This window comes from Leptodactylus fuscus, chromosome 4 (assembly GCF_031893055.1).
Source record: "Leptodactylus fuscus isolate aLepFus1 chromosome 4, aLepFus1.hap2, whole genome shotgun sequence".
Classification (NCBI taxonomy): Eukaryota; Metazoa; Chordata; class Amphibia; order Anura; family Leptodactylidae; genus Leptodactylus; species Leptodactylus fuscus.
The window spans coordinates 202,549,088-202,575,371 of NC_134268.1; the positions used below are offsets into that span (position 1 = coordinate 202,549,088).

The 26,284-nt window shown below is 42.1% G+C and overlaps 1 protein-coding gene across 2 annotated transcripts; it reads right to left on the reverse strand.

Annotated features, from left to right (window-relative positions):
• Positions 1-25,884, reverse strand: LOC142199926 (mycolipanoate synthase-like). Of its 2 annotated transcripts, none has more exons than XM_075269856.1 (7): positions 25,806-25,884; positions 23,784-23,857; positions 22,095-22,248; positions 19,202-19,362; positions 17,829-18,032; positions 13,516-13,697; positions 1-6,341 (listed from the first exon to the last, which is right to left on the reverse strand). In XM_075269856.1, exons 2-7 carry the CDS (start codon positions 23,839-23,841, stop codon positions 864-866), a joined length of 6,237 nt encoding a protein of 2,078 aa, XP_075125957.1. In that variant the 5' UTR covers positions 23,842-23,857; positions 25,806-25,884; the 3' UTR covers positions 1-863. The 2 variants fall into 2 exon arrangements, with proteins under 2 accessions (XP_075125957.1, XP_075125958.1); XM_075269857.1 differs by lacking the exon at positions 25,806-25,884 and adding an exon at positions 25,760-25,779.
• Between the last annotated feature and the right edge of the window lie 400 nt (positions 25,885-26,284).

A 26,284-nucleotide genomic window follows, 5' to 3' on the forward strand; every position in this document is an offset into this window, starting at 1 on the left:
AATATAACGGGTTATAGTCTCTAGATTTTAAGGACACGTTGATCCAGGGTTTTATACTGACTGCCAGATTTGGAGTCGGGAAGGAATTTTTTCCCCTGAAATGGGGCAATTGGCATGAGCTTCATGGGGTTTTTTTTGCCTTCCCCTGGATCAACACTGTAGGGGATTGTAGGGTTATAGGTTGGACTTGATGGACTCATGTCTTTATCCAACCTCATCTACTATGTAACTATGTAACTATGGGTAGAGAAGAGATTAAATTGTCCTATTACAAGTACTGTAAGATAATATAGATTATTGGCTAGCAATGAAAGGGTTAGGTTAACTGTCTGAAGACTCACTGACTGAACGTATCTATCTATGTCTGTATATTCTATTCAATTCTATTCTATCATTGCACTACTGTGACAAGTGTACACACACTATATAGTGTATATGACATCAGCACTGTAAGGTCTACCTACCACTGTCTATTGGCTGAGACTGTCAGATGTTGCTATCATGTGATGTATGTGTCACTCAACACATTACATTGTGTGCTCTGTATTTCCTTCATGTGGGGTCAGCCATTTTTTTTTATTGTGGCCATTTTTTTCCTCTAAAGCGAATCGTGATTTGTTAGATTTCATTTAAAAACCAAACAATTGAGAATATTTGAAATGAACCTGGCTTGTTACAAAGTGATTAGCCCGTCTCTAATCAGGATAGCAGAACAATAGTTTTGCCCTTTAGATTATTATGTAATATAGAGGTGTATAGAGTCATGATTGCTATGGGAGGTATCAATATTAGCATAGCCTATAGAAGTATAATATTTCACACCTAAAATACAAATAAGTAGCAGCAATGTAGAAATTGTCATTTCACAGAAAGGTTTCCTCTATTATTACGCTACTTTTCTCTTCTTCACCACTAGTAGTTTCTTTAACCAGTGATATTAACATTGAGACTGCCATGTTGGGATCCAATAGTTGGACCAGGGGTATGTTAACATCCTTCTCTTTGAAGATACGACTTTGTAATGTCATAGCTAACATTGAGTCAATCCCCAGAGAACCAAGAAGAGTATTTGTAGTGATGTCATTCGAGCTGATTCCTGTGACTTCAGTTACTACTGACAAAATATAATCTTCGCAGGTTTCTACCGTAACATTGGAAGATTCTTTTTCCTTTGATGTCTGTTCCCAGCTTTTCATCTCTTCCACTACCAAATTATAAAACCGCTTCTTCAGTGCTGGTATCAATGAGATCAGGTTTTCATACATGGTCTTCAAGTTAAATCTGACTATTGCTTGATTAGAATTATTCATTTGAAGACATTTCTTCAGAGACTGATGGATTTCCTCAGTATTTAAAAGAAGTATTCCTTTTGCTTCTAAGAGTCTATGAATTTGGTGCTGATTGATTAATACTCCCAGATTGAGGCCTCCCCAACTGATGGATTGTCCACAGAGGCCCATATTCCTTCTGTACTGGCAGAAAATGTCTAGAAAAGAGTTGGCGGCTGCATAATTTGCTTGTCCTGGATTTCCAACAAATGATGCAACAGATGAATAGCAAACAAAGTAGTCAAGCTTCATGTCCAGTGTGGCACGGTGAAGATTAACAACTCCGTCTACTTTTGGGCTAAGAACTTTCTCAAACAGTAACAAGTTTAGATTCTGCAGAATCCCATCATGAAAAGCAGCAGCGCTATGGAAGACTCCTCTCACTGGGATATTTGGAAATCTTTGTGTTATGAAGTAAATGGCTTTTTTTACTTCAGGGTATTGGGATACATCGCATTGTATAGAGACTATCTTGGTGGTTTCCTTTTGATTCTGAAGTTCAGCTAGCTCCTGTTCCATTTCTGGGTTTGGCTTTCTTCTGGATAGAATGGCAATGTTGCTACCACCATTGTTCACAATAAATTTCACAGTTTCCAACCCCAGACCAGTCAGACCACCTGTGACTATGTAAACAGCATTATCTTTGAAAAGCATGGTATCAAGTGTGGACATTGGAATCCTAGAGATAGTACTAGTGTCTAACTCAATTACAGGTATGGCCTGGGTTATAAAGGAGCTGGTTTCTTTACTGCCAAAGCTAGGTTCCCTCCATGATGGTTGAATTAAAACTTTTGGAATTATAATGTTTCCTTCTGCAGCTATGGAGTGAAGCCACTTGTGCAGTTCTTTGGCATTCTGGTGCAAATATGCCTTCTGCAAAATAGCAGAAATATCAAGCAAGTGGACATGAAAGTCTTGGTTGCTGCTCAGAATAAGATTGTGCCAGTTTTTAACCTTTTTAACATTAGATAAAACAACCACATCTTTGAGAAGCGGTAATGCATTAAGAACTTCTCTAATGTCAGATCCAGCTGTAGGAAGAATAACCAAGGAAGTGCATTGCTTATCAACCACCATACTGCCAGTACATATTACAGTTTCCCATCCACTCTGTTTTGCGGTCTTGGACAAAACTGTGCATAAGACTGACTTTGTGTCAGATGTTAGAATTGCAAGTTTCGGTTTATGCTTTGCACGTGGTAGTTGATTGCTCAAAATCTCCCAAGCTAAGACAAAGAATGAGACACATGGAGCGTTTCTTATTACTGGAGCCTTTTTGACTACGTAGCAAACATCTTCTGGAAGCCTGATGTTAGAGGTTGCCGTTATGGGATAGCAAGCCGCAACTCGATCACCAAGCTGGATAGTTTTAACACCTTTTCCAACTGCAGTCACAATACCTGCAAGGTCCAAAGCAACAAGTTCATGCTTATCACTGGACAAAGAGTGCCAGTACAAAGTGTTCCCATATTTCCAGCTTGAAATGCTCACAGGAAAATAATCATCTGTGTGGGTGCAAATTCTATCGACACAAATCTCTACGTGTTTGCTTTTCAGCTCAGAAATTTTGTAGTTCGTTTTTTCTGCAGAAATTTTAGTAATGTGATAAGGTTCTGAAGTGTAAAGGGTAAAATGATCAGATTTCTGTAAAGATTGTATTTGTTGTGTTGTCCTTTCCATGTCTGTTGGAGTTATCTCATTGGTATAAATAGAACCCTCTTTAATCCAGATCTCTGGATAGTCTTCTGGATTATAATAAAGAAGAACTTGGGCGAGTGCAGCCATATCTTGGGGGCTTGTGGAGCCAATGTCAATCAGCTGAAATGTTATATCCGGGATTTCAATGATACAAGTTCTTGTCATTCCAGCAAAAGTAAATCCTGGGTTAATCTGATCCACAGTATTGTCCACTGTCCTGAATGTCACTGTCCGGATAGAAGGCTTTGGGCTCCTTTGTCTCACTGTTAAAATCAGCTGTCGATAGATTTCACAGTATTTTGCTAGATATTGAGTAAGATTCTTTGGAATATCTTCAGTTACTGTTTGGATTCCGCACATAAACACAACATCTGTACATTCACTATCAAGAAGCTTTTGTGCTTGAATATCTAAATTGATACCATTGAAGGTAATGTAGGTTGGTTCATTATTCAAGTACTTTGATAATTTTTTACCTATTCCAATATTGTCTGAATAAATCAACATTTTTGGCTCATTTTCTCGCCTATGACTGGGTTCTGAACACTTTGTCCATTTAACTTGGAAAAATGTTTTCTCTGGTTTGTTCAGGGTTTGTTTTACAAAAGCCATCTTAGCACTTTTTATTTCCACTAAAATGGAACCATTTGTATCTGCAAAACATCCACAAAACTCAATGTATTTCTCTGTTGTTTTTATTGCTTTCATGTAGATGATCATTTCCTCTTGCAATGGCTGTAGAATTGTTAAACCTCCTATAGATGACGGGAAGATCACTGATTCTTTTGTAGCCGCTCCCACACAAGCTGCCATTTGAAGAAAGTAGTCTAAAATGACTGGATGTATATGGTACTCATACATTGTGTCTCTGACGTCTTCACTTACTTTTACTCTGGTGATTCCTTCTTTCAGGTCTATTCCACAATGAACATCACCTAGCTGCTTATAAGCCTTCCCATATTCAAATCCAAATTCAGAGAGACGCTCATAAATCTTTTCTGTTTTGAAAACCGAAGTACATCTTGTGAATAGATTTTCCACTGAGATTTTTCTATCTTTGTTTGCTATACAGTCACGTTTTTGTATTTGTCCACTTGCAAATACATGTGATGTTAGAATTTCAAAAACTGTTGCTTTGTCTTCATGGTGCAGCTTTATGTCCAGGTCCACAGAGTCTTGGTGAAGGACACAGGGGCTGGAAAATGTTGCACTGATTTCCAGAGAATTTAAAGGCAATTTAGGTTTGAGGTTGGTCGTTGCAGCTGCCAACCCAAGTTCTACATAGAATGCGCCTGGAATAAGGGCAGAGCCCCAATTTTTGTGTTCATAGACATAAGGTGTCATTTCTTTTGATACTGTACACCTGAACTTAAAATCTTCACTCATGGTCTGGATCAATGGATGGTTGGGACTTGATGCTGTTTGTTTTCCAATTCTAATTTTTTCAAATTTAATATCTTTCGTGCTGCAATCAAATTGGTATCTTGGAATTGTGGATGGAGAAGATTTATATGCTTCAAATATTTTACACCAGTCAGGATTGTATCCTTGGGTAAACAGTGAAATCAGCATAGAAAAGATGGTCTCGTACTCTTTCTTAGGTTGTATAGCAGGTAAGACTGTTGTTTTGGATCCTAAATTTTCAATTACGTTCCTTTGTAGCGCTCTCCGAGGACCTATTTCAATAAACAGAAGGTTTTCTTTATCTTTTGCTAAAACTTCTATAGCTTGTTGAAAGACAACTGGTTCACGAATGTTTTTAGCCCAGTAACCACCAGTGGTGAAATCTCCTTTGGATGCTGGTTTACCTGTCACTGTTGAAATAAGATTAACCTCCATTTTTTTTGCCTGTAGATCTTTCAGCTTCTCCTGTATGTCACTTAATATAGGGTCCGTCATAGGGCTATGGTAAGCAACAGGGACATCAAGTATATGGAGAAATACATTGTTTGAACTGTAATCTTTGGACAGAGATTTATTAAGTTGGTCTATTATTTCACTGTTTCCAGAAATAGTGCATGAGGTCGGACTGTTATAAGCAGCGATGCAAACTTTTCCTTTGTAGGGTGCAATTATATTTGATATTTCATTGACTGTTATATTTCCAACTACCAACATTTTCCCTCCAGTAACTTTACATTGCAGACTGCTCCTGTAGTAAATGACTTTTACAGCATCTTCAAGTGAAAGAACTCCAGAGCAATGAGCAGCAGCAACTTCTCCAACTGAATGTCCCACAATGCAATCTGGCCTCAACCCCCAATGAGTCAGAAGAGCAACTAATGATACCTGAACTGTAAAGAGCAGCAACTGAGCCACATCGGGCCTCGAGAAGTCATCAAACTCTTCCTCTAATAACTGCAGCACAGAAAGTGAAGTATAACCTCTGATCATCTCATCTATCTCTACACATTTTTTTCTGAACATTGGCTCATGTTCTAGTAACATCTTACACATCCCTTTATAAAGGACTCCATTCCCACAAAACACAAACACAATATGAGGATCGGATTTAACCACAGGAGCGTATTTGGTCACAACTTGTAGTTGTTGGTGTAAGTGGTTTAAGGAAGAGGCCAGAAATGCGGCTCTGTATTTGTAATGTCGATGACTTCTTCTACAAGCTGCTGTGTAGACCAGGTTCTCCAGGGATAAGGATGTTGTGTTACTTAATGCCATTTTTGTGTCTTCAATACAGAGTTGTAGGGATCTGCTTGAGGCTGCTGATAATATGAATAGTTCAGAAAATCTTTTTGAATGATATTTAGGATATTCTTGTTTTTCTTGTTTAACAACAACATGAACATTAGTTCCTCCAAACCCAAAACAATTTATTCCTGCCATTCTTCCAGAGTTGATGTCTTCTTGCCATTTTTCAGGACTAGTTGGAATTTCTAGATTGGATTCCTCAATCATTTTGATGCCATTTTCTCTTGAATAATGTAGAGATGGAGGGATAATTTCATGATGCATCATGAGAAGAACTTTTATCAACCCAGCAATTCCAGCAGCAGATTCAGTGTGACCAATATTTCCTTTAACAGATCCAATCTTCAGTGGCTTTTTTCCATTATTATGTTTTTTCCCAATGATATTTCCTATGCTGGCAGCTTCTGTTGGGTCACCAGTTGGTGTTCCAGTACCATGGGCCTCCAGATATTGTAGAAAACATGGTTTTATCCTACTATAGATGTGTTGTAATAATTTTTCCTGCTGTTCTTGAGATGGCCTTGTGATTGGTGATACTGAGCGTCCATCTTGGTTTATAGCACTTGCACTTATAACTCCCCAGATTTTGCAGCATTCTTCTTTAGCCTTTGCAATGTAAAAAATAAAGAAAGAAATGTCAAACGTGAAATACTTATCAAAAGTTAAAACACACCTTTTCAGTCTATGCTTTTTCTTGTTTTTCTTAATTTTCTGCGTTGGAAATTCATATTGAAGATATGATAGCTATGAATAGGGTTGAGCGATCAGGATCAGAAAAGATCGGATTCTGATCATGATCGAGCAAATTTCACAATCGCGATCAGAATTCCAATCCTGATCTTTTTAGGCGGGATCAAGGTTTCACGTTACACTACTGGCCAACCATTGTGAGAAAAGTTAACATTAGGGTTGAGTGATCGGGATCAGAAAAGATTGGATTCCGATCGGCGATCGAGCAAATTTGACAATTGTGATCTGCTGGAAAATGTTTGAAAATCGGATTTTAAAAACGATCCTGAAATCTCAAGATAGGCTTAACCCTAGCTATGAAGGAACACATATCGAATCAAAATTCTCTCAATCAGCTTCATGAGGTAGTCATCTGGAATGCTTTTTACGTAATAGTAGGGTTGAGCCGATCTTGAGATTTCGGGATCGATTTTAAAATCTCGATCATTTTCCAGTCGATCCTGATCCCAATTCTGATCCTAATGCAAATTAATGGGTTTTTTTTTCTTTTTAAGACCGTTTTCAAAAGCTATGAAAAGTTACCAAAAAATACATACAAGTTCTTAGAATGAACAGAATGAGCAATGGAACACTTAAATGGCCATAAAACATTGTTTTTTAATCACTACACAGAGTGGAGTCCACAAATTGAAGCATATGAGCCTCAGTCATATGAGTGACCTCTTCCAAAGTAAGCATATGCCTTAAAATATAGTTTTTTAGTAGCATAGAGTCCAAAAATTGAAGCATATGAGCCTCTGAAAATGTATAACTTATACAAAAAAAAAATTTATGCGCAGGAGGAGCTACAGAAAATCGATGAGACATTTTGTAACAACATTGATTTCTTTATAATGCTGTATCTGCCAACGGTGTGTTATAGCCCTTCTCAATCCAGGACTTATTCATCTTTATGAAACTCAGGCGATCGACATTGTCAGCAGAGAGTCTTGTCCGAAGCTCTGTGACAACACCACCAGCAGTGCTGAACAGTCGTTCTGAAAAGACACTAGCTGCTGGACATGAATGTAACCCCAGGGCATACTGGGCAAGATCAGGCCACATCTCCAGCTTCGACACCCAGTAGTCCAGCAGGAAAGACTCTTGAAGTAAGAGGTCTATGCGAGTTTTCATTTAGTCTTCCACTTGCAACAAAAAATGCTGTCTCGGTCTGATATCTCTACATTTAATGTTGCTGTAGTAGGCCTCAACAAAGACAGCCAAGCATTAGCCATTATGCCCACATTTCCCTCGCAACAGGCTATGCTTCTGTCTCTGGGACCACCACGGCATTGTGAATGGTGTGCAGGAGTTGGAGATGATCTTGACTCACTGCTTTCTGTAGGAAATGTGTCCATTAAGTTGTCCAACAGTTTTTGATGATACATATCGATATCCTTATAAGCCTATGGTGTAATGGAAATGAAGCCCGGAACTTTATCCCTGAAACGAGGATCAAGTAGGGTTGCCACACAGTATTCAGGATCTGCAAGCATGTTTTTGACACGTTTATCTTCCAGAACACAACTTAGCGTGAAATGACACGTGTGCCAATGTACCTGGCGGCGATTCATCACTGTCCAACTCATCTAAGCTGACTATAGTCTCTTCTGCATCCCCCATCCACGCACAATGCCTGTTGACTGGGACTGCTGGAATGACTCCTCCTCAATAACATCAATCTCCTGATCCAAATCGTCCTCATCCTCATCCCCCTCCTCCTGCTGTGAATAAGTACCCACAGAAGCTATTCGAGCCTGTGACCCAGTCTCCAACCATTGCCAGATCTGTCCTGCCCTGGAATCATGGTAGCCATGGTGGTCTTCCAAGTCCTGAGTGTCTTCAAAGAAAATCTTCTCTTCCCCACCTGTTGCACACGCCTGATCCCTCAAAGTTATGAGACTGTACTTCAATGTGCACAAAAGTGGCACAGTCATGCTGACGCTGGTGTTGTTTGCACTGACCACTTTTGTTCAGTATTCCAGACACTGAAGAACCAAACAGACGTCATGCAGCTTTTCCCGCTCCACAGCCATAAGATGGAGGTATACTGGGAGAACATTTGTACGTCGGGCCCCTCTCATCATCCAAAGATCGATTATTGCTGGCTTCTATTCGACAAACCTCTGCAACATATGCCTGATGTCCCCACCTGGTGGAGACATCACATATGAGCCTGTGAATGGGCAAGAGGTGTTTGCGCTGAAACTGAGCCATGAGAGATGAAGCTACCTTAGATCATCGTATATGGGCACACAATGTTTGTACTTTGTCAATCAGGGGTGCAAGATCGGGATAGTGTTACAAGAATGCTTGCAAAACCAAATTGAATACATGAGCAAGGCAAGGTATATGCGTCAATGGGAACAAATTCAGGGCCGCCACCAAATTTCTACCATTGTCGCAGACCTCGTTGCCTATTTTGAAGTCTAACGGACCAAACCATAACTCAGTTTCACCAATTATAGTATCCTTGATGTTTTTGGCAGTGTGACTCAGTTCCCCCAAACTAATTAATTTGAGTACTGCTTGCAGCCTTCGCTCGCTAGCACGCCGATACAAATGAAGTGCATTTCCAGACCCATGATTTGGTGGAGGTTCTGGTGTGGAACTCAGGAACTCATTCCGTCCCAGGAACTCTCAGGAAATGAAGTTTCCGAATTTGTTGAAGGGGAAGTTGGAACCCCCAATGACATGAACGACCCTCATTGGTGTTGGAAGAACAGACGACAAACTGCCATCAACATATTAGCAAGGGTCAAAAATGTTGACCCAATGTGCGGTCAGAGATAGGTAGTGACCCTGCCCATGCTGGCTAGTCCATGTGCCCATTGTCAAATGCACAAATCCACTAACAGATTGCTTTAGAGCACACTTGATCTGTTGCTTGACATGCTCCTGCAAGTCAGGGACCGCTTTTTGTGAAAAGTAATGGCGGCTGGGTACAACATATTGGGGCACAGCATGGGCCATCAGGGAGCAAAAAGCCTTTGATTCAACAAAGCGGAAAGCGACCATTTCCAAGTCCAGTAATTTTGAAATACTGGAGGTAAGCAGCTTAGCACGCTCATGTGTGGCTGAATAGGTTTTTTTCCTTTCTACTACTTGCTGGAGGGTGTGCTGAATATTAGAGCCAGAAAGAGAGGAACATGTTGGAGCAATTGGCATGCGGAATTCAGATGTGGCTCTTTGGCCAGTGGCTCCTGTAATTCTTTTATGCCAATTGCTTGACTGCTGTCCAGCACTGCCGCCTGGCATACATGAAGTTGGTGTGTACGTGGCACTGGCATTGGAAAAGTACGTGGAAGAACTTGCCAAAGCTTGTGGTGGATCAACATTCACAGGCACATCCCTCTCTTTACTTTCTTGTTCATTAAATAATTTATAAAGTGCTGGGTGTACAGATTTCAAATGCCTAGGCATAGCATTTGTATTGAGGTGCCTAGTGTCCTCGCCTCGGCTATGCGACTGCTTGCAAGTCTTGCATATCACCCTCGTTGGGTCATTTTTATCTTTGGTGAAATATAACCACACAGTTTGTTTGGAGCCTTTCTTTTTTGGATTAACACTTTTAGGCGCTTTGGGTTGCACAATGCCGGTGGGAGTAGCGTTTACTGGTGTGCGTGTTATAACTGGGATTTGTGCATTAATTGGATAACATTTTGGTGGCACTGGCAAACGAACATGAACGTCATCCTCAGGAGTAGTTCCCTGATCCTCTTCACATGGAGACCTAAACATGGAGACTCTTCACATAATCATCATCCATTGGCTCTTCTGAACAATCTTCCACACTATGGCATGGACTGGCCTGGATGCTGGTGAAGGCAGCCGCAGGTATATGTGTGTGTTACTTTCCTTTTACTGTACTTCCTCTCCTCGATATGACAGACATCTTCTATATAGCACAATGAATCCTGCACATAATGGCCACTGACTTATCTGCAGATGTTACATTCTAGTTTCTACAGGACCTTTGATGACATCACAGTCACGTGACCTTACATGACAAGCCAATCACAGAGCAGTAGCACTAAAGGACCTCCGCATTTTAATTTATGCAGGTCCTTCAAGTTTCTGTGCTCCGTGGACCTTGACTTGAGTATAAAACTGTGCTGAAAAAGTTGGATTATACTCGAGTATATACGGTATATGTTTTTCTGAAAGGTGTATATAGTCTGAGAACACAGCTACCTTTTGGATGGGAACAGCTGCTGTCTTTCTGATAAAAAGGTATAGGTTTTTCTTAAAGGTGTATATACTTTGAGAACACAGCTCCCTTCTTGACAGAACAGCTAGCACAGCTAAGCATTTGCCTACACTGACCCTAGCTACAACTGAGCTCCTCTCCCTAGCTACAATGTGCAGCACAATGGTGGCATCAGCATAATCACAGCCCTTATATAGAGGGGTGTGATGATGCTGCCGACAACCAATCACATTATTGCCCATAGCTAGCATGGTGCCTGAGTTTCAGGCATCATGTTAGCTTTTCCCCACAAGGATTAGCCAGTAGCCAAGCATTGTGGGAACTAACCTTTGACCTCGATCCCGCCGGAAAAGATCGGGATCAGAATTCTGAACGCGATCATGAAATTTACTCGATCGCCGATCGGCATCCGATCTTTTCTGATCCCGATCACTCAACCCTACTTAATAGGTATGCTTTGTCAAGAGTAAATTGTTGAATATATTGTCTTCAAATTGTGTTTGAGACCATCAGTATATAGCGCACATAAAATCTAAATACATGAATAGCTGCTTTTTTTGGCTTCCAAAAAAATGAATATAACAAGATCAAGATTAAAGATGAGCAAATTGAAGCTGCAGAAGTGGAATTCGATCCGAATTTAAGGAAATCTTCAATTCGCCAATCTGGATTTCCTCATGCTTCAATGCATCAAATCGCATTTTTTAATAAAATAGCTGCTTCACAAGGTGCAGGGAACTCTGATATTGTGGGATCACCCACAATGCCAAGCGTGCAGCTAATCAGCAGCCAGCCGGCACTGTGGTGTCACAGCCCTATAAAAACCAGCGGCCATTTTAGGTACAGTCATTTCAGCATAACATTACAGGCCATCTTTCAGTATGGAATTATTCAGTTATCTCTGCAGTCATCTGTTCTGACGTCTTTTTCAAGGCGTTTATTAGTGGGGAAAGACATAAAGGGCATATTAGCCATTCTGTTCAGAGTATAAAATTAAAGGCTATTTCTCAATATAGTAGTGGCAAAAATCAATAATTCTTAGCCACCAATCTCTGCAGTTAGCTGTTATTCTAACACTTATTTAAAGGTGTTTATTAGTGTGGAAATAAATAAGGGGCATATTAGCCGTTCTGTTTCAAGTATAAAATTGCAAGTCATTTTGCATTATAGTACTTCCAAAAAATCATAATTCTTATCCAGTAATCTCTGCCACTGTGTCACTGTATGCCCTCCTAAGGCTGTTACTACACGTGTAAAAAATGGCATTGAAGCCAATGAGAGTCTGATTTTTACACGTGTATCTTTTACATGTGTATTTTGCCATAATCAGCTCACGTTTACTCCGTGTGAACGGCCCCTAAGACTGCTGCAATTTCCACACTCTGCCACTGGGTGACTGTATGACCTCCTCACGCTACTGCCGCCTCCCCACTCTGCCACTGGGTCACTGTATGGCCTCCTAAGGCTGCTGCTACCTCCACATTATATCACCTTGCCTCTCTTTATCCCTACACTATGCTGAGGATGGCCCAATAGGCCGAAACAGCGCTGTCCATAGTTGGGAATCTGTTCCTTTTGGGACAGAAATACTGATTTGGCAATTAAATCCATATCATGATTAAAAGACTTTATAACTGAGTCGTTCATGATGTTAAGGATGCTGCCCTCTATAGGGTGGTGTACAGAGTGCACTCTGTTCTCCTAATTCCATCCAGGAGAATAGATTTGCATCTCTTTGGCCTCCTAATGCTGCTACTACATCAACAGTATGTCGCCATGTCACTATGTTGCCCTCTCCACAAGGGGGGCTCTACTTGTTTAATCATTTACTAGAACAGATTCTGTAGACATCTATGTTGAATCAGCAGATGAGGGTGTCAAAGTAGTGCACTCTTTCACGCTACAGTAGGATCTTGAGCCTATGCACAGTTTCTTATACTTGGCACTAACATCGACGTTTAAGGCTGAGTTCACACTTGAGTTACTTGGTCAGTTTTGGCCCCGTAACTGGCCAAATAAGTGAAGTGTGCAGCGGTTCTAAGACCGAAACCTGTCATGTGCGTGTCATACTGACTCACTGTATTGTTTAACTACTACAGCAGACTCCCTATGCATGTTACTGCAAGGCACAGTGTACTACACGACTATACAGGTTCTCTGCAGCCAGGAAATAGCTGTTTTTTAACGCTATGCGCCACTAAATAATTAAGGCAAAATCCGGTGTCAAAATCGAATTTCCTAAAACTTCGCTCATCTCTAATGAAGTCGTCATACACGCTACACGCTAAATTGGGGGCGGAGCTAAACGGCAGGTTGCATGTGAAACCCCGCCCACCAAATGACGCAAGAAACCAGGATGAAAGAAGATTTTACAGCAGTGAAGACTGGTGAGTATGCAATGTGGGAATACCCCTTTAACCATTTTTAAGGTACAATGAATGTTGTAAAAAATAAATAAATAAATAAATAACAGCAAAAAAAATTTAGAACTGCGTAATTTTTTTTCTAATTCCACCCCATTCAGGGTTTTTTTTCAATTTCCTTGTACAATTGTACAGAGTTCTAAATGGAGTTATTAGGAAGTAAAATTAGTCCACATAAAATCAAGCCCTTGAATCACGGAGAAGAAAAAAAAACAAGTTATTGTTTTTGGAAGGTGGGAAGTAAAAAAGAAAAAAGACAAATGGCTGCAGTGTGGAGAGGGTTCATGTGAACAGTAGATGAGATATATACAAGGGGCAAGTATTAGATTTACATTAAATTTGAAACTAAAAGTTACTGTATGACAAGAAGCCTTGCAAGAGGTTTGTAGAAAATACTGAGACAGTAAAAATGTAATACCTTTCTTAAAGGTTTTAGAAGAACAATGCCACATCCTTCTCCTCTTCCATATCCATCAGCTCTACTGGAGAAAGGTTTACTGGTGCCATCAGCAGAGAGCATTTTTGCTTTGCAAAGGGCAACAAAGATGCGAGGTTCGATGATACAGCTGACACCGCCACATATCGCCATCTCACAATCACCTTTTAAATGTACATAAAATAAATTATTAAATTTAAATCTATTAAATGCAATTATACAATATTATCCCCTATTTCTCAAACTAAGGGGTAACTTATTGTTAAAAACAATAAACACAGATCAGATGAGGCTAGAGAGGACGTTCTATGATGAGTTGTTAATCAATCTTATTAATTAATTAATTCATTCATTCATGCATTCATTCATTTTACACAAACCAAAAAGTGCTTATGTAACACGGGGCCTTAACCTTAAAAAGGGTTGTCCAAGAAAAAATAAACATTTTTGAGGTAAAAAAAAAACCCATACTCATCTGTCCCCGCCTCTCCGCTGTCTCCCAGCACAGTCCATTCCCATGGCTCCGCTTTCCTCTTTTGCAGAAGCCCTCGCTGAGGACTCTGACTGGCTTCAACAGTCACATGAACATTGAGATCTATCAGTAGCCTCAGCAGTCACGTACGGTGGGGACGTCCGCTGCAAGAAAACAACAGAGCTGCAGGGCTGGACTGCGCTGACGGACACCGGAGTATTGAGTATAGGTAAGTATGTTTGTTTTTGTTCTTTTTTTTCATCTGCCCCGGCCTAATTAAAAAATACAATTTTAGCTGGGATAACTCTTTTAAGCCGGGGCCCCAAGGTCCAGAAACGCTGGAAAAATCACAGAATTTTACAGTACTTGCAAAGTGGATGGTATTCATGCAAATCTCATCCCCACTTTACGGAAAAAAATCGCAGTGCGGATACGCCGGCGGCTTCCCCATAGATATAATTGTAACAGAAAGTCCGCGGAGGAAAACTCCATCAACTTTCTGTTCAAAGCACTGCGGGAAGAACCGCAATGCGTTTACGCCATAGTTGTCCCCACAGCGCTTTAGAACTGCATTTCTGGCCCGTGGGGCCTTAGCCTTACGGTTAAGGCCCTACATTGCAGAAAGATTGAATTCTTAATCTCCTTGGGATGGAAAGTGAGATCAGGAAACCTAGAAACTTCCTCCAGGTGGATGGTGTCACCTCTGATTTCTCCCAATTGATTAGCCACCATAACCTCTGCAGGAAGGAGGTGGCTAACAGAAGATAATGTTGGAGGACTGGGAGTGACCGAGCTTTTATAAGCCAGTCGTCCAGATAGGAAACTATGAACAGGCCCTGAAGCCTGAGAGCGGCGGTGACTGGAGCCCCCAAATTGGTGAAGGTGTGAGGAGTGGATGAAATGCCGAAGGGTAAAGCTGCAAACTGGTAATTCTCCCTGTGACGGGGGATCTGGCTGGCAATCCTGAGGAACCTCCTGTGTGGTTGAACAATGGGTACATGCAAGGTAGAGACCCTTTGGTCTAGTGTGACCCTCACCTCCCCTTGCCCAAAGGAGGGACCTTTTCCAAGACGCCCTTCTGAATATACTCTTGATGGAGTTCTCCAAAGAGAGGGGTCTCCGGGCGGCAGTGCCATGCCCTTAGAAACTGTTGACGGAAAGCCACGCCCAGATAATCGGTAGTAGTGAACAGGGAGGACATTGATGAGAGAATATCATCCCTAGGAACCCCGGAATCGATATCTTGTTCCAGTTGTTGTCGGGAGCGAAGACTGTCGGTCACAACGGTGGAGGATATGGCCACCGAAGTTTGCACAGAGCAGGCCGAATAATATTTCCTGAGGGTCCCGTCCACGCGTCGGTCCAGCAGGTCTTGCTAATTAGAGCCATCATCCAGAGGTACCACACTACGGCGGAAGAGCTTCGCCACAGCCATATACACCTTAGATGGAGGGCTCCATCGATCCAGCTGGAATGGGGAGATCGGATACAGGGTTCTAAATACTCTGGAGGCTAGATGAGCTCTTTCTGGATGTTTCCATTCCGTTTCCATCAACCTGGCTAGGGCTGCGTCCACATGGAAGGCCCTACGCCCCCCAGAGGTGGACGAGGAGGCTTCCCCATCAACATCCTGGTTGCCTGACCGGATGGACTTCAGAAGTTTCCCCCATCTTATCCATGGGGAGTATGGGTCTGCTGGAATTGACATCCTCGTCCGAAGAAACAGTTTGGTCGTCCATGGTTAATGACGGCTAATGACAAAGAGCGCCTCTCAGTGCGCTGTTTCTTGGTGATGTGGGAAATGGAATCCCTGGAGTCCTTAGAAAAGAGAAAGAAAAAAGGGCTGTCCAATGGCTGGACGGTCATGAAAAAGAAAAAAACTCATCATGAAGTCTCTTACCCAGACAATAACATCTCGAGTAGAAATGTTCTTGGGAAGAGGGCCTCTGCAAGATCGGCTGCGGGCCCATACATAGCCTGGGCCAAAGGGGAAAGAAAAATATTTATTTCCCTCTGTTTTTTTGGGGTTTTTTGGTGAGAAAAAAGGGGGATTTGGTGAGAAAAAAGGCCTGATGCCTCCTCTTAGAGGAGATTTCCGTCTTCTATGGTGTTCCGGAGGAGGGGTAGTAGAAGACATACTGGGCTACAAGCCACTCACTCTACAGAAGGAACAAACACGTTAGTGTATGACCATAGGAATAATAGCAAGACCTGCATACTCACTAAAGAGGCCACCCAGAGCTTGAATAATTGAGCTGAATAGCACAAGAAGTTCCAAAGCAATGAAGCAACCACTACACAAATACAGGCTAGTGCCAGCAAGCCCCACTAGTAACTAGTAAGGTCCAGAGCCTCCAGAGTAGGGATCTCCAATAGGGAAGGGGCTGGAAGGCGCGTGGCCACCCGCTGCCAACAGCGCCCTGCACGCCAAAACATAATGAGAACAAAGGGGCTTAGAACCTTGAGACCCTGCAAGAAAAGCAGGGATAAAACAAAAAGATCTTGCCCCACAAGCAAGGAGCTGGCCGCAAGGGGTGGGGAGCTAACCAACACTGCCCAAGGCCTGCCCCTCACCAGACAGACGGCCTAGTAGTAGGCTGGAAGTGGAGAAAGGGACTGGAAGTAGGCTGCAAGATCCTGCCACTAAGGTAAGCGACAAGCCAGTCTAGGCTGCGAGCTAGGCCGCAAGTGTGGCCAGAATAAGCCGCAGCGCGGCGAGACCGCGAGCGTAGCTAAACTAGGCGGCAAGCGCGGTCCAAACAAGGCCGCAAGTGCAGCCCTCCCAGACAGAAACGTGGTCTAACCACAAGCGGGAGGAGCCTAACTGAACCAGGCAGCACTGCGGCTAACTGACCAGATAGGCAGCCCGCAAACTGAAATTTCTTCTCTCATTTCTGCCACCCGCAGAAAACAAAGAAGATGAACAAAAGAAAAGGACAAGGACCTCATACACAGGCCGAGGAGAGGTAACAAAACGCCCAAAACCCCGATCAAGGAGGACACAAAGTCCTCCCCACCTGTCCTACCGTCCGAAGGACAGAAAAAAACGTGGGGGGGGGGGAGGTCTCTGCGCTCTTATAGGGCATAGTCATGCATAATTAAAATAATTGCTGAATAAAATATTCCATCTGTCCTATCAGCACGCAGGTATAGAAATACCCCCACATTGTGCTGCTGTATGACGACAGGGAAAGTGTTTTTGCCTTCTGCAAACAACAAAAAATTACAATGTGTTTAACACTACCTGCAAAGTGCAGTGAAAATAACGCTGCAGAAAAACTGTTTTTTTGAAAAATGCAGCATGTCAATTTTACCTTCAGAAATGCGAACATTTTTCCTATAGATTTAATAGAGGAATAAAAATCACAGCAAAAATGCAGCAAAAACAGTGCAAAAAAAAATGCAATGCATTTCCGCTATGTTTTTTTTCCCACAGCCTTTCTTAGCAGCGGTTTGCTATGCAGGGCCTCAGCCTAAAGGGGTTCTTTAGTCAGGCCCCCTTACTTTTTGCAACAGCGCTGTCATTGTAGGCAGCGTCATTTTATTGTATGACTCATTGTTTCTTTTTTTTCCATGCTTTCAATCATTTTAGTAAATAAATGCCTGTTTAAGTGCAAAATGGGACCTGAAAGATTTTCAAGCAAATTAATACCTTAAGAGATGAAGTTATCAAAATGGGGTAATTTGTAGGGTAATTTGTAATGGGGTAATTTGTCTATTATGGCAACACTTGTAAGCGTTTGCAAAAACATCTTGGTACTGAACAACAAAACCTGTACGGAAAATTTCTGTTAAATTTGCAAAACCCTTTCATTGTTTTTACCTTGTCTGATGGCCTGGCATGCATAATGTAAGGAAACTAAGGATGAAGAACAGGCAGTGTCAACAGCTAGGGACGGACCCGTCAGATTAAAGCAGTATGATATCCGGTTAGCGGCTATACTTGTTGCCGTCCCAGTGCCATTAAAATGATTGATGTTCTCTGAAGAATCATTATAAATAATTTCTGCATCTCTGTTCATGAGACCTGTAAATGTGTAAAATAGAACATTGATCTGTAGTAACAGTTGTTTTCTTTTAATTATTCCATGTAGTGGAATAATAATAATAATAATTACTAGAAATGATTCGAATACTAGATTCGAATAGTTTCAAATACCTCCGCTCCTATAGGAATGCATGGGAGCGGCCGTACTGCAAGGGGTTAAGTGCCGGCCGGTGACGCCGACCGCTAACATGCATTCCTATGGATCTAGTATTCGAATTATCTCTGATAATTACCTATTTTGCGAGGTCTTCCCTTCAGGTTATGTTTAATTGGCTACAATGATATTGGGTCTGTGTACTCCACATCTCCTCTGCTTCCCCCTCCCAATCACTGGCCTAATGTAGCATTATAATGTCTGGGAGCATCATTGGGACCTAATACTGTGTGAGGGCACTAATGGGGCATTCTGTTAGGGCAGTATGGAGGCATTATATTGTGAGGGGGCCTCGGCACATGTATGTAGCACTAAATCTGTCTTGCAGTCTGTAATGCTACATGGTTTGCCCCCCTTTCTATTCTCTGAAAGTGAGAAGGCACATATCAGTCCTGTGATGCATCTGTAGAGCATTACATGGGCCGCTAGAGCCAGTACCATCTATGCCTGTGGAGGGACAGGACCATTATCCTTATAATAGTATTATATATAGTCTCCTACATGACCTAGCAGATCATAATCTGTCATCTCTATTATCACTGTGTGACAGGAACAATCTATGAAGTAGTTGTTATAGATATTTGTGTCCAATCTGTCAATTTGCTAATACAGGAAATTCTGGTGCCGAAGCCGGTGACCTCAAGAAAATACAGAAAGACATTTGAGCCACAGCTACCTACAAGGAGTTGGGATTACGCAGACATCTCCTGTGTGTTCCTGGAAACTTGTAGGTCGCAGGCCTAAGGCAGCTTTGGGCCTACAAATAGGAAAGTGGTAGGGCAGAAAGCCTATGGCTCAAGACAGGGTTAGGGCACCTCTTCTCCCTGGTTCTGGGAATTGGCAGTATTTTTAACGGGTGTATATATCTACTGCTCAGCCCCATTTACTGAATGTAATGTCATTGGCACCCTAGAGTGTTCTCTCTCTTTCTGACTCCTCTTTGCAACCCTGCCAATCTAAATTATTAGAAGATTTATTACATTAGATGTCTTACCTATAAAGACTCCAGTTTTACTTCCTTGTATACTTTCTGAGGCATAGCCGGCATCTTCTAGAGCTCTGTATGTGCACTCAAGCAGCAGCTTGTGTTGTGGGTCCATCTTGTCAATCTCCGCATTATTCATTCCAAATACTTTGTTGTCAAATTCAGTAATCCTTAATTAATAAAGAAACCATTTTTAGCCAATACTCATAAATATCTTCTATATAATATATTATTTTTATAGCTTCTATATAATTCTATCAACATATTATTATTTAATACATGATTCCTTTAAATTGTGGCAACTTGACTATTTCTATTCAAACACAAAAAGTGAAGCAAAAGCTAGTTCTTACGCTGGGTTCACATTTGCGTTGGGCTCTCCATTGTTCAGGTCCATCAGAGAATTCGAGCAACAGAGTTCCACTAAAACAATGGTTACCCGTGGACAACCGCAGACCTCATAGACTATAATGGGGTCTACTGGGTGTACCTCAGGTTTCTGACGGTTTTCAGGACTTTTATTCCCGTCAACGATGGATTCTGCATTGGAGTCTCTTGATGCTGATGTGAACCTAGCCTTAGCAGTTCTGTGCCCTATCTGAATTATCTTTTTCTTTGCAGTATATGACAGGGTGTCTGTTTGATAGAAAACTATAGATCAACTATGGGAGAATCCATCAGCCAGTGGCGTAACTAGGAATGGCGAACATATGTCATGGGGCCTCCTGAACCTCCCCTCCCCGCACAAACCCCACATTCCTGCACACAGTATTATGCCCCATAGTGGCCACTGCAACAAGTATTATGCCCCACAGTGGCCCTTGTACACAGTATTATGCCAAATAGAGGCCCCTGCACATAGTAATATGCCCATTGTGGACACCCATGAACAATTATTATACTCTAGGGTCTTTTCAGGCTCCACAGTATAATGATCGGAGACCCAGAGGAGGATTGAAAGGGAATTGCTAAGACAGCAATTCCCAGAACTGTTAAACCGTGGGAGGGGCACAAGAGACAGTGAGCCCTAAGCTGAAGCCCCCCACTTTCCCTTCCTATTGCCAGACCCTATCCTAGGTAATAGGCAACAACCACGAGGACAGTCCCTCCCTAAATACGTGAAACACAAAACGCAGACAAGACGAACAACAACAACGGAAGGTCAGCAAGCCAGGGGTCAGTAACAGTAGAGCGATGCAGTGCCAAATCGGAGTCAAGAGAATGGTCAATGAGGAAAGCCAAAGGTCAAGTATAATAGTATAAGCAAAACAGGGACAGTAAGAGCAGGTATGCGCACGGCAATAACAAGCACTGGTGTGAATGGGAACCAAGGCTAAATAGGGAGGAAGAACCCGCCCATGGAGTTCACAGAAAGGCAGCTGTCAATCACAGGGCAAGGCCAGATTAACCACTTAATGGACAGAGGCAACATAGGCAGAAGACGGGTGTGGTGCAAATGCAATCACAGAACTAGAGCCGAGTTCACACAGTGCGACCAAAAACTTTAATCCAAGAACCAAACTGCACGCGCCTCCTGCGCCGCAGCACGCGAGCAGAGGGTGGTGCAGTGACCCGAACAGGCAGAGATGTTACAAGGATACAAACATAAAAAAACTGTTACTTACCTCTCCTGGGCTCCGGTGCAATCCCTGCAGACCCCTTCACTGTTGGACCAGACGTCATCTGACCAAGGCTGGCATCGTGACGCATAATGACACTGGCCTGGGCCACATGACATCTGTGATGTCACCAGACAGGCCCGAGGCCTGCCAGAGCCCAGGTGAAGTTATCATCTCCCCTGGAACAACGATCATTATATTCCGGTATCTGAAAAGACCCCCGAGTATAATGAGGTTCGCGGGACCGTGGCCTCAGTTACAATCCCCACTCCTGCTCACAGCCTCCTCTGCAGAAGGTGAAGCACAGGCAGCCATGAGTAGGAGCGAGGATCGGTAAGTAAATAGGGCCTGTTACCTGCTGGGGTTACTCCAGCAGGTAACGGCCTATTAGAAAGACAATGTCCCAGACTCTGTGGCAGCGGCTATTGCTGCTACCCCGATAGTTAGGCCCCTGCCAGCAGCGATTGTTTCGTTTCCGTGCAATGCCACCACAGCATTACACAGTTCAATGTCCATGTATCACAACGATGCACCAAAGTTTTTAGAATGAGAAATGTTTTTTTTATATTCATTCTCATCTGTGGCTTATAGATGAAAGTTTTAGATGAGCAGCAGTGTGTGTATATGACGATTGCTGGATTCAAACAAGGCTTTACGTGACCCTTGCTCTCAGGATTGGTGGGGGTGCTAGAGATGGGGCCCCAAACTATGAGACACATCCCTGTTCTGCGAATAGTGAGTAGGTGTATTTTTATGGAGCAACACTTTAACTGAGCATTTTATGCTGAGGCTGTCGGGTTCATACGTGTTAAGTTAAAGTGGCAAAAATAGGCCATGACCTATTTTTAGACGGTTCATCTCGCCGTGCCAGGTGCTTCCATTCATTTCTATGAGAGCGTGCTGTTCGGAACGGCTGATCCGAACAGTGTTCGCTCATCTCTACTACAATAGTGTTTCAGTATGGCAAATCAGGAAAAATATAAATAATCAAAGGTCAATCGGCCTCCTGCAATGTATTATACTGAGCATAGATGAGGATAAATGATACTGTTGAGGAAATGCATTGCAGAAACGCAGATTTTTTCTTTGTTGCAAATTTTGTTGCAATTTTTTGTGCTAAAGCCAAGAATGGCTACTACTCTTAGTAAATGTGGGACAATGTCTAAATATTACATTGTTACTGTAGGAATCATTCTGACTTGGAAATGTCATCATTTATAGTAACTAGAGTAACTTTCTAAGGATTAGTTACTCAATAATACTCATACACATAGTCTACTCACCCATCTATAAAAGCGGCTCGCCTGGTGTACATTTTGCCCGGTTTGTTGTGATCAGAATCATACCATTTCTCAAGATCAAATCTTTCTTCTGGTATCTCTGTTGTACAATTTCTTCCCTCTATAATAACTTTCCAGAAATTTTCAATTCCTTCACCTGTAGAATGAAGGTGTCATAAATGTATTACATAAAAATAATGTACCGTATTTTTCGGACTATAAGACGGACTTTTTTTTCCCCAAAATTTGAGGGGAAAATGAGGGTGCATCTTATAGTCCGAATGTGGACTTTAAGGGAGGGTGGAGGAGTGGAATTGCAGCAACGCCACGCTACTGCCACTGCTGGCTTCCTGCTGGGCAAGAGCGTAGTGATGCCACAGGCCACGGCACCTGTGTCGGTGTCTAAAACCCTCCCCGGCATCCGACGTTCTATTAAACCGGACGCCGAGTTTGTAATAGCGGCCGCTCTGCTGTAGAGCAACCAGGTTTCCGCTATACGCGGAGGCCCGAAGCTAATACCCGCAATCAGAATGCATTCTAATTGTAGGCATAAAAACGTACCCCCCCCCCCCCCTTCCCTCCAAAGTGTAAAATACCCCCCGGGGCCGTTCCCCACCAGCCCCATACCTGTAAAATTGCAGGCCAGCTCCTGCATGGCGATATTGCTGGAGCTGACCTGACTTGTGACCTACTGAAGGCTCCCAGGCCTGTCACTGCTATATTACTATTGCTAAGGTCTATGACCAGCCTCAGTAGTAATATACAGAATCTCCCATAGATGGCAATACACTTGTATTGCCATCTATGGGACTTGCAATTAAATGATTGCAGGTTCAAGCCCCCTAAGGGCAGGGGGGACTAATAAAATAGTTTTAAAAAAAGCTTGAAAAAAATAAAATAAAGAAAATTTCTAAATCCCTCCTTTCCCTAGAATACATATAAAAGTAGAAAATTACTGTGAAACACAAACACATTAGGTATCCTGTGTCTGAAAATGCCTGGTCTACTAATAATTTTCCTGTACGGTGAACGTCACAATCAAAAGTGCTAAAGCGCCGGGGTTTTTTCACCGTTTTGCCTCTGATTTAAATAAAAGGTGATCTAAGCAATAGACATTCCCCAAAATGGTAGAACTAAAAAGTACATCTGGCCCTGCAAAAAAATGCTCTATGCATCTGCAGGGTCACCTGTCAATGTGGCCTTGCAGCTGTTGCAAAACTACAACTCCCATATATTAAATATTGTACCATTTTGTGCTTCAAATTTTTTTTCCCTATTTCCTCCTCTAAAACCTAGCTGCGTTTTATAGTCTGAAAAACACGGTAAGTATGTCTAGTTAGATCTTTCCGGCCATACACATCACCCCCATTGTTGCCTTTGGATATATTGGACTGTCATAAGGACAATCCTGTTACAATTTTACTTTACCCCTCTATTTGTTGAGGCAGTTTTCCGCAGGTATTCCCAGACTTATGCTACACTCAGTCTATGGCCCCACATTGGGGAAAAGCCGCTTTCAGCTCCCCTCCTGTCTCCTTTCCTGGCGTTCAGCTCATTCTAGCAAGGATCTCTGAATTTATATACACCGATAACACAGCTACAGAAACATATCGAGCCTAAAAACTGTATCACACCCAGCTACAGGAGAAAAAAGAACATTAAATGCCCCCCTTCATAGTGTGTAACACTCACCTCCAGGAAAATGACATCCTATGCCGACTATTGCTATGGGATCCTCTGGCTCCTCCATCTTGTTAATTCTCTAGCTGTAAAAGATAAATTATTGTTGGATACGGCTCTAAGATAGAACAATTTTTATGGTGTCAACTGCTGACCTGGTACCATCTTTTGGTTTACAATACATTCGCTGTGGGAACTCCATATGGTGCACGATAGGAAGGGGTTAAGAACTAACTTTTCTGTAACATTGTGTGAATATGGGTTTAGACACTGTTTCTGGATGAGTATTACTTTTCGGCACTATGGAATATACTGTAGAAGAGAATACAGCAAACATCACAGTCTTCTCTACATGTAAAATTACACTTTTTTAAATCTCCATTCTGCCCAGACCGCCGTGAACACTTTGCCATGACCAGACATAGTACAGTAGACTCCTTATATTTCCAAAATTCTTCCAACCTTCCCAACACAAGCAGCACTTTCTCTCTCCGTATGTTTTATGCAGAAATCGAGCGGAAACCACACGGACCTCATTATAGTCTACGGAGTCCGTGAGGTTTCTTAGCTAACTGTTTTTTAACCCCTTCCCGACATCCGCCGTAATAGTATGGCGCATGTCGGCCTGGGAGCCGGGCAGCCGCCATAGCCGCCGGATGTCTACTGCTTTATCCGGACCGATCGGAGGCATTAACCCCTCTGACCGTGGCGCCAGAGGCGCCATTTTCCCGGAGGCGCATGGGCTTGCTCCAGGGCCGACGTCACATTGGCATGACAGCCGGGAGCCTTTACAAGGCTCCCAGGCTTGTCTGCAAGCTCTTTCTTTTGCAGGCTGGTCTATGCAGCCTGCAAAAGAAAGGATGATTTTTTGCAATGCATTAGCATTGTAATGCATTGCATTAGTGATCAGACCCCCTGGGGTTCAACACCCCTAGGGTCTAATAAATGCGGAAAAAAAAATTAAAAAAAGTAAAAAAAATATATAAAAATATATAAAAAGTATTAAAAATTCAAATCACCCCCCTTTCCCTAGAACACATATAAAAGTAGTTAAAAACTGTGAAACACATACATGTTAGGTATCCCCGTGTCCAAAATCGTCCGCTCTACAAATCTATAAAAATATTTTTCCTGTTCGGTAAACGCGGTAGCGGGAAAAATAGTCAATAGTGCCAAACCGCCGTTTTTTCAATGTTCTGATTCTGATAAAAATTTGAATAAAAAGTGATCAAAGCAATAACATTCCCCGAAAATTGTAGAACTAAAAAGTACACCCGGCCCCGCAAAAAAAGACACCCTATACATCCCCGTACACAAAAGTATAAAAAAGTTACGGCTGTCGGAATATGGCGACTTTTAGAAAAAAAACATTTTTAACACAGTTTTGGATTTGTTTTTAAGGGGTCAAAATGTAAATAAAACCATATAAATTTGGTATCCCCGGAATCGTACCGAAACACAGAATACAGGGGACATGTCATTTTGGCTGCACAGTGAATGCCGTAAAACCAAAGCCCGTAAGAACGTCGCAGAAATGCATTTTTTCGTCAAATCCACCCCATTCTGAATTTTTTTCCTGCTTCCCAGTACATTATATAGAATAATTAATGGCGGCATCATGAAGAAAAATTTGTCCCGTAAAAATTAAGACCTCATATGGCTCTGGGAGCGGAGAAATAGAAGGAGGGGAGTCAAAAACGGAAAATGAAAATCAAAAAATGCCATCGGCGGGAAAGGGTTAATGCATATAGGTTTTTGTTCGGGACGGGGTCCTCAAGCGCACTCCCCAACACAAATGTGAACCAGGCCTTAGTAAGTCACATTACAATGCATAGTATTTGTTAGCATTGTACTATTAAATGTAAATTAGTGTTTGTGAAAAAGCAATTATTTATGGAAAATGCAGTATATACAGTATATTTAGAGATAGTTCCCAATTTCTACTCCATTGTCTATATTGATGTGTATTTAAGGTCAGCTATACATACAGCCCTGGTAGACATACAAAGTGGATAAACACGCACAAGTAGTCACCTATCTCTGATGATTCAGGGAATCCTCTAGTCGTTCACCAACTCCCAGCGTCTTCAGACTTCAGAGATTAGAGGGTTCTGGATGCTCAGCTGTCATTCCAGATAATCTGACTCTGTCTCCATGTCTCCAATCCTCCCTTATATACCCTAAAGGCGAAGCTACTGAAATATCCCAAACGGTTATAAAGTTCTTCCTTATTTTATAAGAAAAAATTCTTGAGAATAATTGCGTCATCAGAATAATATAAATGTTAAACATTACACATTACAATCTTGAGTCATGGTAACTATATTATCTAGAGTTCATTTTGTCTTTGTTATGATAATAATAACCATGATGTTTTTTTATGGACAGTCTGCGTATTGAATCAATGATGTAGCAAAGTCTAATACACCTAGCCAGACAAGATAAGGACACAAAAATGGTGAAATGCCCGGGTATATGATTATCATCGATCCCCTGCTTATTGGTATACAGTG

What these genes read in the sequence shown, in the direction of transcription:
- LOC142199926 (XM_075269856.1), bottom strand. Translation starts at nt 23,841, where the DNA reads ATGGAGGAGCCAGAGGATCCCATAGCAATAGTCGGCATAGGATGTCAT. An exon ending in AGGATGTCATTTTCCTGGAG is followed by an intron (nt 22,249 to 23,783) that starts GTGAGTGTTACA and finishes TTCATTCTACAG; the next exon opens with GTGAAGGAATTGAAAATTTC. An exon ending in TAAAACTGGAGTCTTTATAG is followed by an intron (nt 18,033 to 19,201) that starts GTAAGACATCTA and finishes ACACATTTACAG; the next exon opens with GTCTCATGAACAGAGATGCA.